The 13519-nt window shown below is 34.9% G+C and overlaps 1 protein-coding gene across 2 annotated transcripts in view; it reads right to left on the reverse strand.

Annotated features, from left to right (window-relative positions):
- Window positions 1-1154: 1154 nt before the first annotated feature.
- LOC107715467 (copine-7-like) overlaps window positions 1155-13519 on the reverse strand; it is a 54578-nt gene continuing 42213 nt past the window's right edge. For both annotated transcript variants that reach the window (XM_016521616.1, XM_016521615.1), the window contains exons 11-15: window positions 8148-8202; window positions 6165-6216; window positions 4753-4886; window positions 2723-2959; window positions 1155-1640 (exon numbers count right to left, since the gene is read on the reverse strand). In XM_016521616.1, coding sequence (XP_016377102.1) covers window positions 1500-1640; window positions 2723-2959; window positions 4753-4886; window positions 6165-6216; window positions 8148-8202 — 619 coding nt within the window. In that variant the 3' untranslated portion in view covers window positions 1155-1499. The remainder of the gene's footprint in view (window positions 1641-2722; window positions 2960-4752; window positions 4887-6164; window positions 6217-8147; window positions 8203-13519) is intronic.

The following is a 13519-nucleotide window of genomic DNA, read 5'->3' on the forward strand; positions in this document are numbered from 1 at the left end:
AGTCTACTTCTTTAAAACATGACAAAAGATTATTAAAACAATGATTTAAAATGTTCTTTAAAGAAAAACTTTTAATTATTACAAAGTGAACTTTTTTAAAAGTGTTAAGCAACAATCATGAACGTTTGCTCTCTTTAAGTATACTTACTACAAGTAGTTTTTTAAAAACATTAAAAGTGCTGTCAATACAATTAAGTGTACTTCTTTTTCACAAGGGTAGACATGCCATACATAAGCGGATTGAGGTTGGGGTGGGACTATTTGTTTGGCCCACTAATGACAGATAAGGGGAGAGTGAATTTAAAACAGTTTGAAAACAGCAGAATTACAGTATTAAGAAATCATTTTGGTTCTGCTATATGCACAGAAATTACACACTTCATCTTTTTAATTAGAGCAGAGATTTGTGCACTTCTCTCGTGATTGACAAAGTGCCTGGCAATGTTCAAGTGTTTCCACAAATCATTTAAACGGGGATAAAATCAAGTAGCTTACATTTGAATCAGTGCATTGGCACAGATTTGTAGACAGAATTTCAAAATTTCCTCAGGCAACCTACTGACTAGTCAACTAATATTTCTTAAAGAAGTCCTGTTTAATTGACTAATTTCATGTTCACTAATCAGACATGTTTGTTAGCAGGTGTTGACATAAGACCAGACACAACAGAATGAAACTGACTGCAAGAGTCTCGAGACACATTTTTAAAAGGTATTTTTCAGTAAACAACTCATCTTAATTTGCCGCCTTAATAATGCTCATGGCGCAAGATGCTTAAAAAACATCATGAAACATCAACCAAAGACCTGTCTGCATGTGAATGGCTGTGTTGCCGGTGTCTTAAAGGCGATGGATTTGAAGACGCAGCTTATCCAAGAGGGTTTCATCGTGCAAACTGTCAAACAGCGCTCTGTCAGCATGCTAATCGGCTAGTCAGTTGATGACCATTCTCACACGCCCATTATCTTTACACCAAGATGATGATTTTAGCAATGAACTATGCATATCCAGCAAAACCAAAGCAAACTCTTTTAGTGAATGTACATGCTATTATCTATAGATTACATTTTCATATTACGCTGCACTGTATGCTTCTTGACATAAGTCCAGAAATGAAAAGAGCCCACAGGCAGGCAGAGCAAAGTCTCCGAAAGCTCTGAAGGGCATACAAAACAGCAGAAAGCAGAAGTGGCCTTGCGAGGTTGAAAATAGTCAGCAGGGATCAGAAGGCCTGGTCCTGATGGGAATTCAATGTATTGTCTGCTCTTACGCGAAGCAGAGGCGAAAATGACTCCGGTTTGCATGCTGGGAGAGCAGTAATGGTGTCAAGGGCAAGATCGGAGACCATGAGCCAAACCGTCAGTCATGTTTGAACAGCTTATGAATGAACAAAATTTAGTCAGGATGACAGTGTATACTGCATGTTGTTCCAGTTCCAGCTCTCATCTGTTTCAGTACTGTGGAGGTGTTCAGGGCTGGACCGGACTTCAGGTTAAGTGTTATTCAGGTGTGTTGGCGATGGAGCTGGGGGTTGAATTCAGCACTGGGTTCATCGGGGGTATGGCCTTGTGACTGAAGTACTCCACTACCTGTTTAGGCACCTCCGCTAGGACACACTTTGCCAGTGCAGCTGGTGAAGCCTGCAAAAGTCACACTTTTATTGGCCTCCATGAAGGGGAAAACATTAACAACAGTGTAAAAGAGGAAATCAACGAGGAAAAAGTATAGTTTGTAATTTGAATTGTCTGGTAGAGAGCCAAACAGCAGGCTGTTGAGAGTATTTACACTTGACTTGTTTAATCCTCACTTCTCTTTTTTTTCTGGCTGTGTACATCAGTGGAGGGAACAAACAGCTCTTATGGAGAAACTGTGAAGCTCTAAGAGCCATTTCTGCCCAAATGGACCACTGGAATATGATTGATATTGCAATGATATATATGATTGATATGAGATTTGCTTCACTGCCTGCTTCATTCACCATGCCATTTATGCAAGGCATCCATGGCTCCTTTTACAATATGTTAAATGTAATTTACAAATTTTAAGGCCATAAAAAGTATTGCAATATATATATATATATATTTTTTTTTTTTTTTTGCAAATGCCCGTTTCCGCCACTGAATAAAAAATAAAAGAGGTAATTGCGACTTTTTATCTCACAATTCTGACTTTTTTTCTCAGAATTGCGTGATACAAACTCGCAATTGCGAGTTAAAAAGTCATAATTGAGAGACATAAAGTCGCAATTCTGAGAAATAAAGTGAGAACTGCGAGATATAAACTCACAATTCTGACTTTTTTTCTTGCAGTTGCGAGTTTATATCTCGCAATTCTGACTTTTTTTCTCACAATTCTGATATAAATATCGCAAAATATAAACTCGCAATTGCGAGTAAAAAATTTTTAATTGTGAGATATAAACTCGCAATTCTGAGAACATATCAGTCTTTTTTCCCCCCTCAAAAAAACTATCTCACAATTAAATTTTTATATTTTATATATATTTATATTTGACTATATGTTTTATAGGGTGAGGATTAAAATAACTCCTGCATAATAACTTGAAGTGATTTTGTTTCTTTATTGCAAACATTTTAAAAAATACTATTTATTTATTTATTTATTCTCAAATTTAGCTCAGCAGACACCTTCTTTCTGAGATAATAAAAATATTTACCTTCATTTGCAAATTGTCAGTGACTAAGAACTGAGAAAAACTAACCGTTTTAAAGTCTCTGAAGGGCACAAACTGGACGATGTCCCTCAAGACGGGTTCCCCTTTGGGTGAGCGCAGGACTCCATCATCCCCATCAAGGATCTGCATATCTGTGAAGTCGGCGTTTCCCACTCCCACTATTATGATGGACATTGGCTGGTAGGAGGCCCGAACAATGGCCTCCCGTGTATCGGCCATGTCTGTTACCACCCCGTCTGTGAGGATCAGCAGGATATGATACAGCTGGCAGAGAAAAGGGTTGTTATCAGGTATGTTGTCTGATTTATTATTCAATGTTATAAACATGTCTGGAGCTTCATCCACTAAGCATTCACTTTCAAGGAAAAATGTCCATTAATGGAAATTGTCATTACTTACTGACCCTCATGTTGTTCTAAACCTCTATTCTTTTTTTTTTTCAGTGGTTCAAATCAATTTGTTAAGCATAAAAAGCTCCCAAAAAGTGCAAAAAAAATCAACATGAATGATTCTTTAAAAATTCTATTGAACATAAAAAATTACTTAATTTGGGTTCGGAACTAACATGAGCGTAAGTAAAAACTGAATTTTTATTTATGGGTGAACTGTTCGTTTAATTGTCTCGATAGTAATGAACAGAATATTGGATACCCTACTAAAATAGGCAGTCAGTGGGCTAAAGTTAGCAATATTTACTGGCCTGAACATCCCCAGAGGTCCTGCCAACATTAAACATGCAATGTCTACAGTTTGAATGAATGGCCTGGTTTCTGAACATTGATCTCACTGAGCTCATTTACTGAAAAATGATCACTTTTGGGGAAGGGGTGACATAAGATTAAATAATAAATGAAGATCATCACAAGGACATGGTGTGCAGAAGACAGCAATGAAATAAAGCAATGCATAGATAATTGCTAAGCTTGAGGGCAAATATTTGACCCGAGACCATTTAATGACATGTAAAGGGACTCTGAATGGATTGTAGTTGCGTTAATTACCAAAGCAGCCCTCCAGATAATCAGCTGAAAAAACATTAAGCGGTTTTATTTGGATCTAAATGTCAAAGGTTATGTGAACAAACCAAGGACATAAGATAAAAACCCAAAAGAATAGTCAGGGGCAAAATCATTAAACCACTTTAAAGAGCTGCATGTCAGCACAAAATCCAGTTTTAACTCATATTTCACCTGCAGTCCAGATACTAAATTCATGTCACCATGCATATTTCATCATGCATATTTACATTAAATCACATAAAATGAATTCCTTTCATTGAAAAGACAAATATGATTATATTATATATAATTTAGTTTCCAATTTAAGCCCTGTCCACATTTGAATGTACAGTAGATATATTCACTCTGAAGTGGAAAGTCTTGATGACTTTAATAGGTTGAGGATTTTTTTTAATGTAAATGATTTATTTTAAATTCCAAACATTCATTCATTTAAAAAAAATTTTTTTAAGAGTAATAAAAACTCCTAATTTGATGCTTATTGATCGTAAGTAATGTTGTTGTTGTAGTAGTTATGTTTAGGTATGTTATAACCTGGCACATATCCAGACACATGATGTAAAAATACATTTTAAAGGGGTCATATGATGCGATTTCCAGTTTTCCTTTCTCTTTGGAGTGTTACAAGCTCTTGGTGCATAAAGAAGATCTGTAAAGTTGCAAAGACTAAAGTCTCAATGTACAGTATTTGAAAAATAATGTGTTTTTTGAACATTAAAGCATGTCAACATATTCTGTTACACCAAATACACCAAATAATGATCTTTAAAATAGCATCATATGACCCCTTTAAAGTATATGAATAACAGTGTTGGAGAAATACTGTACAGTCTCAGCGAAATATGCCAGATCATGATAGTCAGCTGCATCTTCCACAACATAGAATCCACTGAGGAATATCCCCATGCAGATATCCACCAGCAGCGCTTTTGTGGCCGTGTTTCCGCCATTACCTGATTGCATAATTCCTCTGTGTTTATTTTTAATGAATTTCCCTTTCAGTGCTGTGCCATACACGGAAACTTTAAAGATACTCACAGAAGCATCTTTGATGGGTTCTTTCCCAGCCGCCTGCTTAGCTATTCTGTTGATGATGGGAGCCACATTAGTGGGACCGTAGAGCTGGATCTTGGGCAGGCAGTTTTGGTAGGCTTCCACAACCCCCTGGATCTCTGATCAGAGAGAGAGGGGACATGGCTAAAACTTCTGTTCTGGAGGCTTATTTGTATTTCTCTCTCTGTCTCAACGGGCTTCTGAGAGCAGTGCTGAAGTATTGGCAGCAAAAGCAACAGATTTTGGGATCAAGAGACTGACTTGGAGCTCTCCGTCTTCTGCATAAAGGACTGAAGCAAGCCCAAGATTGTCCACAGTCTTCACACATTCTCTTTGAGTGTTAAAGGAACTGTTCACCCAGAAATTAAAATTCAGTCATTATTTACTCACCCTCATGCCGCTCCAAAACCGTATGACTTTACTTGAAGCCTTTATGTATAATGCATTATAAAGGTATTCATAATGTATGTTGCAATGCAATATATCTTTTCACAATAATTTTGGTTAACTGTAACCAAAATTAAATGCATAATAATATTTGCAGATTTCTTGTTACATCTAAAACAGGTTGTTTATCAGGTGCATTACGCATTATACTTTCTAAAGGTGTAACAAGGAATAGATAAGTATTATAATGTAGTATAACTGTGGTTACAAATATTCCAGATCATACAATGAATTATAAGGTGCATTATATAAATAGTGCATTAAAAAATTGTATAATAATTGTAACCAAAGTTAAATGCATAATAATATTAGCAGATTCCTTGTTACATCTGAAACTGGTTGTTTGTCAGGTGCATTACGCATTATACTTTCTAAAGGCGTAACAATGAATAGATAAGTATTATAATGTATTAAAACTGATATTCCAGATCATACAGTTAATTATAAGGTGCATTACATAAATACTGCATACATTTTTTTATAATGCATTATATATAAAGGCTTCAAGTAGAAGCGTTACTGACATCGCTTCTTCCGTGAAACACAAACGTGATATGTATATATAATATGTATAATATGATATGTGTGAAAAATTGTCTAAAATTTTGTAATTATTCATAACAGTGCTAAATCCAGTTTTTTGAATGAAAGCTGACAGTAAAGGGCAAGATTAATAAGATAAATAGAATATATATTTGGATCTGTTCCTCACACAAAGATACTGCTTTTTTTGAAAAGAGTGGCCATTCCTCAACATTTCTCCTTTTGTGTTCCACAGAAGAAAGAAAGTCATATAAAGTTTGAAACATCAGTGAGGGTAAATGATGACAGACTTTTTATTTGTGAGTGAACTTTTCCTATAACTGTGACTAAAGCTTCAAAAACATTGCAGAGTGTCTCTGTTCAGTTCCCATGAGATCACTAACATGCAAAGTGCTCGTCTCTCTTACCTTCACATTCATCATCCTCCGGGTTGAAATTTATGGCAAAGTCATGAGACACCTGTAGTTTGTAGAAGAAAAACACACAGTAAGGGTTTGTTTATCCGACTTCAGCTTGTTAAGCATGCTATTACACACCTGTTTTCTGGTTAAAAACCTAATTCAATGTCATAAATCCTGCTCTTAAATGAAGGCAATAAATCATGCAGTGCTGGTTAGGCTTATTTGAATGTTTCTAGGAAAAATACTTTCTGCAACACTATGCATGAAATTACCAGATGATGATGATGCTAAAACAAAATAGCATCCTCCCTACAGATATTCCATTGTAAGCAACAACCACTGTGGGCCCCCTCTGGTACTTTTTGTTGCACAAATTTTATTGCAATTGATTTTCTTTTGTTGACGAAGACATTCTGAATATAATTATTATTATTGTATTTCCTTGAAAAGGAAATAGAGCTCATAACTAGTGCAGTGCAATCTGCCTGAACAAACAGACCATAAAATGAAATCCTGTGACAGATTACTGTCAACACTCAGGGAAGCCTTTGCAAGCTGTTATTATTTTAATTCTATGAGAATAGCCCTTTCTTCTGTAAAGTTGTTATTACATGAGAGAGAGAGTATGTAAATAAAAATAAAACAAGTTATGACTTTGCATATTTAAGATATAGAGTGCCAGAGACTGTGGTTTGCTGGTCTACCAAATATAGAAGATGGCCGATACTTCTACATTTACAAATTACCAATAGACAACCCTTGTGAAAAAAAGAAGTGCACTTGTTGTGTACTTCAAATCTTAAAAGTATATATATATATACATCTGTTCCATCTTTATTTGACCCTCTAACTGTAGCACTTTCTATTCTATTTTAATTCTACTTTATTGATCTTCTTTTTTATAAAAAAAAACACTAGCTTTCTATTTTTTCTATTCTATCTACTTGTTTTTCTGTGTGTGTGTGTGTGCACATATACACAAAAAAATTATAAAAATAAAAATAAAAAATACCTTGCTACGTGTACTGCGTTAGGCTAACCGAAACTTGTCATTTGCACTTACATATTGTTGCTCTTTTGTTCATTTTGATTGCTTCTATCTACCTCATTTGTAAGTCGCTTTGGATAAAAGGTTTTATAGAACCACGTTACGTAAAATACATACGAATTATCATGAGATCACGTTGATATATATGTGTAAATAATATAATATTAATGAAGTACAAGGCCACTTAAGTGTACTTACAGAAAGAACACTTTAATAACGCAAGTACATAATGTCAAATTATAGGTTTTACTTTAAAGTACATTTTTAATCATTTGTTTTAATAATCTCTTGCCATGCTTTAAAGTTCACTTATTTCGATGTGTTTACTAACATACTATAGCACTTGTAAAGTACTTGATTATAACTTTAACTGTAGTGTTATTCAATATTACATTTGAAAATATATTTTAAATGTACTAAATTGCAACTTCATCATTACAAATGCTTGTCAGTATATTCACCAGTACACATCAATCAAATTTAATCAAAGACAATAGAATTAATTATGAAATTACATATATTGGTGTACTTAAGTCCTACTTAAGTGGGCCAAAAGCACTTAATATAATTTAGACTATAATACACTATTATTTAATCGCAGTTAACATGGAATTAAGTCTCTGAAAACAATATATTCACTTTGCACTTATACAAACATATATTATTTTAAAGTGTATTATTTCTGTAATAAGTACTCTTTTTAAAAGTATGTTAAATTATACTTCTTTTTTCACAAGGGGTTGTATTCACTCTATATCTGTCCATTCTTCTCCTGTGGACTTTAGTCTGTACTGCTGAATGTACTAACAAGCATGTAGGCACAAAAATATACTTTAATGTCATTTCTTTTGAGACTTTTAAGCACATTTCTTTTACAGGACCACACATGAATATGCATACAGTATATATATATATATATATATATATATATGGTCTTTTACCTCATAATTAGGTGGAATTCTTGCCCCGAAGCCCAAAGCAGAGAACCGTTTGTCACTGTGATCAGATAAATAAATTTATTAATAAATAAAACAACACATTGGAAATTTGTTTGTCTAAAAAAAAAAACACCTAAATGCAGGGATTGGGCAAAATAATGTGTACACCTTGCAAAATGGGCAATATTTCTTTATTAAGTTGTTTTACCACCATTTTTGCCCTTAAAACAACTTCCAACCTTAGAAAAGATTCATAAAACGTTTTAATAGTCTCCAGTCGAATGTTGTCTATAAAAACATCTACCAGTTGCTTTAGAAATGCTAAAGGACGGAATCAGCTTCTCACTCTTCTCTTCAAACCTGCCTACAGTGGTTTGATATTATTCAGGTCAGGTGATTTGTCTGGCTAGGGCAGATGCTGAAGTTCATCTTGGTGCTCCAACTGTCCAGGTTTTATATTGTAACGGAGGCCAGCGAGTAGGTGCTATGCAGGTAAACCTCACTCCCCTGATCTCAAGAGACGCACTAATGACTGATGCTAGAGGCTGCAGTCTTTAGCCTCCTTGTTAGTGCGTCTGCCTCCCATGCCGGAGACCCGGGTTCGAGACCCACTCGGAACAAGAATGAGGTGTGGCGGGGAGGACCCGGGAGAGAGGGGTTACATTGGTTACATTGTCAGTACATTCATGGAGGGGTTACATTGGTGCCGTGACCCGGATGGGAGTGAGGTTTAGGGGGGTGAGTGTAACGGAGGCCAGCGACTAGGTACTATGCAAGTAAACCTCACTCCTCTGATCTCAAGAGACACACTAGTGACTGATGCTAGAGGCTGCAGTCTTTAGCCTCTTTGTTAGTGCGTCTGTCTCCCATGCCAGAGACCCACTCGGAACAAGAATGAGGTGTGGCGGGGAGGACCCGGGAGAGAGGGGTTACATTGGTGCCGTGACCCGGATGGGAGTGAGGTTTAGGGGGGTTCAGCACAATAAATATTTTGAAGAATGCTGGTAACCAAACAGTTGTTGGTAGCCACTGACTTCCATTACTATGGAACTCAATAGCTATCAGCAACTGTTTGGTTACCAGCATTCTTCAAAATATCTTCTTTTGTGTTCAGCGAAAGAAAGAAACTGATCATCAATGCAATTTTGGAACAACTTGAGGGTGAGTAAATGCTAGCATTTTCATTTTTGGGTGAACTATACCTTTAACCCCTACAGTAATGGATGTTTACATTATTTTGTCCAAACCTTGTATGTGCAACTCTTAGGTCCTTTCTCAAATATTCTATTAATCAAAACCCCTTCCACATAATCACACACAGGGCTTAATATCAACAAATACACCACCAGCATAACAAGGTTCAAATATCAATAGGGTGAACATGGTGTACTGTTGAGGACAGAGGTGTGTGCAAGATCATATTATGTATTGGAGCGTGTTGGAGGGATGAAAGAGACTCCAGAGGGAGAGGAGAAGGCACAGACGCAGCAGGACAGCAGATCCGCACAGCTGATCACGCAACAGGCGACAACTCACAGCCGTGTGACGGAGAGAGGAAGGGTATCATGAGGTCAGAAGCACAGAGGCGTGCAGTAGAGAGCTGAGACATGAGAAACACGATAACCACAGGCACAGAGCTTGTCTTTCACTTGCTAATGAACGCTAGATGAGGTAGCACCATTCTGATAGCTGTCACCAGAGGCCAGTAATGCTGGCCAATCAATGCCACCTTCTCTTGCTCCAAAAGCTGAGGTGTGATTTGAATGAATCACAGTTGAGCCAAGTTTGTGGAGTATCTTTATGCAAACAGCTTTAATGGACGAAGCTATTGCAATTATTCTCTATTTGAATTCACTAAACTGAGTGCACAAAACTTTTATTCACTGCAAGGTTGTTCCTCATTCTGAACTGAATTGAGAATGCTTGAGTTGCTAAATCGGAGTTGAATTTGAAGTGAGGTAGTAAACAGGATACAGAATTGCGATTAGAATATATTTGAATGTAAGGAAGTAGAATTACAAAAAATAAAATTCAAAGAAATCCATATGACTAATTTTTAACCAGAAAAGCAAGACAAGCTTTGAATGCTTGACAAAGTCTTGATTGATATATTTTTTTTAAAGTTTAAAAAGTCTTTGAAGTTTAAAGGTTTTATAGGCCTAAAGAAACGCATAATGATAGAAAGATAGATTTGTATTTAGTTTATACATTTCATCAAATAAATTATCCTTTGCAAACCAGAGTGGAAGAACACTTTCCAGAATGCATTACCTGTGTTTTTTTTATTGTAATTAAGTAAATGTATAGTCTTTATGTATAATACATTATAAAGGTATTTATAATGTGCATTATAATGCATTATATCTGTTCATAAATAATTGTAAAAAAGAAAAAAAAAGAAAAAAGTTAGGTAACACTTTAGTTTATGGACCAATTCTTACTAATAACAAGTTGCTTATTAGTATGCATATTACTAGCATATTGGCTGTTTATTAGTACTCATAAAGCACATATTAATGCCCTTAATCCTACCCCATACCTAAACGTAAAGACTACCTTACTAACTATTAATAAGCAGCAAATTTTAGTATATTGAGGCAAAAGTTGTAGTTAATAGTTAGTTAACAGAGAGAATTGGACCTTAAAATAAAGTGTGACCAAAAGTTAAAATGCATTATAATATTTGCCGATTCCTTGTTACATCTGAAACTAGTTGTTTGTCCTGTGTTTTAATGAAATATAATATTTTAAAGGTGTAACAATAGAAATAACAAAAGAAATGTGTTATAATGTATTATAAATGTTGTTGCAGTTATTCATGAGATCATACAATGCATTATAATGTGCATTACAAGGCATAATTAATGCATTTAAAATACTTGTATAATGCATTACACATAAGCTTCAAAGTTACCAACTAAACTAACTAAAATAAAATAAAATATTTTTTAAAAAATTACATTTAATTGTATTTTATTTTATTTAAATTTATTTTTATTTTACTAAAACAACAACAACAACAAAAGCTAAAACCTAATTTAAAAAACTAGACATATTAAATAAATAAATAAATAACAACAACAGTGTTACTAAAACTTTAACTAAAATTAAAATGAAAACCAAAAATATAAAAATAAAATCCAATTCAGAATATTAACAAAACCTACAATAATAAATCAGTAATATGAAAATTAACACTGACAGGGACATGTCAAACTCACAGTTTTTGCATCTTAAACAGCCATTTTAAATGAAACCCCACCTAATAAACTCTTAAGCATATGGAGTATCAATGCAATCTGTCTGAATATCCTGCTCGGTAGCCTCTGATAGGACAGAACTCTTGACCCATGTGTGGCCCAGCTGATTCTCCTCACATTAACATGTTTGGTTGCCTGAAGACATCATGCTGTGACAGCTATAGAGAATGTTCCTTCAAGCCGATCCATGAAGAGACGCACACTAATGTCTAACATGATGTAATCACCATCTCCGTAATCACATCATATCTAAAGTGAACGAGAGCTATTTAGCTGTGATAATTTAACATAGTGAAGAAAGGACTCATTACTGAGATACTGAAACATAGAGACACACATTAAAGCTGTTCTATCCTTCTTCAACTCTCGGCTTCCAGCCGTTTCAGATGCAACTAAGCCCACTGAAGCCTAGCGGGCAAATAAAGTTGCCAAAGTCTGTAAATATTTTTTAAATGTGTCGACAACTTTAAGCAGAGCTTTTTACAACTTGCTGGACAATCATATTTACATGAATAAAACACTTAAAATGTACTATGACATAGGGACCTTTTCCTGTTTAATAAGATGATTTTTATAGTGAAATTTCCACTTTTTGGATGATGGAAAGAATTATGATGTCTCTATCACAAAGTTTTTATTAATTATTATTATTATTAGGTAAAGTAGATGCACAACCTAAGGAGACAACTTTGAGTGTTTTTAAAAATGCATTATGTGAAGTAAAACTGAAAGAATACATTGAAAGTTTAAAGGTTTTATTTACACATATTTATAAAAATATGCATTGTATATATGTAATTATGCATTTGCTACTGTAGCAAGCAAAAACAAGTGGCTCTCAGCCCCATATATATATATATATATATATATATAACAAACAGCACCTATTTTGTAGAATCACCCAAAGATTGCAAAATAGCTGCACAGTATGTTCATATGAAAGACTGTGCAAATAATTCTACTTCTCTAGGGAAAATCTAAGTCATTAGTCTATATACCATGTCTTCTGAAGCGATATGATAGCCGCAGCTCTCAAGTTTCACTGTAGCTCTCAAATATATAATGTCTGTGTATTCTCAAGAAAAAAGGAGGAAAATAATATGGGGTTGAAACCAAATGAAAGTGAGTAAATGAAAATATTTGTATTTCTTGGTGAACTGATAGTTTAATGGAGACAAAAACTACAGAAATAACAGCATGAAGTCCAAGCTATCATTTTTCTTTTTTCCCTATAAGCAGTTAAAGGAACTGTAAATATTTTTTTTTAGGTTTGCATGAAGCTGGGTGACAGCATGCCCAGGAGACTACAGGCTGTCATTGAGGCTAAGGGTTGCCCAAATAAGTATTGATAGTTGTGTAAATACTGTCATACTAACAGCTGTCTAATTTTTGGTTGATTGTAATCCATTACATACCTTTCTATCAAAGTTATCTAACATTATCAAGCTGAATTTGTCCTGACACAGTTTAACTCTGAGTGAAAGTGAGTAAATGAAAATATTTTTATTTCTTGGTGAACTGATAGTTTAATGGAGACAAAAACTACAGAAATAACAGCATGAAGTCCAAGCTATCATTTTTCTTTTTTCCCTATAAGCAGTTAAAGGAACTGTAAATAGGAATTTCAAGATATGACATCACAACACTTTGCAGGTGGGTTGCAGAAACATCATGTGTGTAAGACTAGCAAATGAGTATGAAATTGGATGACAATCTGTAGTTTAAATGGGTGAGCAGCACCTGGCTTTCAAACGTCGCTAATTTTCACACATCGCTAAACAATCTCTAAACTCTAATATGCCCTAAAGAACAAATATAATAATTTCAGATAACGGACAGATTATCTTGACAGATAACGGAAGTGAGAGAAGTGAGTGTTTATTACGTTTGAAATATGGATATTTTTCTTACAAAAACGCATGGATTCATTACGGAAGGCCTTTATTTACCCCCCGGAGCCATGTGAGGCATGTTTTATTATGGATGCGCGCGCTTTATTTGACGACTTGTGGACTGTTCAACTGCAACACGCACTGACTGCAATGATAGAGCTTGGAATAGCCAGGACAATTTTTAATATAACTCCGACTGGATTCGTCTGAAAGAAGAAAGTCA

Source organism: Sinocyclocheilus rhinocerous, unplaced genomic scaffold (genome assembly GCF_001515625.1).
Source record: "Sinocyclocheilus rhinocerous isolate Xijiao unplaced genomic scaffold, SAMN03320098_v1.1 scaffold539, whole genome shotgun sequence".
Lineage (NCBI taxonomy): Eukaryota > Metazoa > Chordata > Actinopteri > Cypriniformes > Cyprinidae > Sinocyclocheilus > Sinocyclocheilus rhinocerous.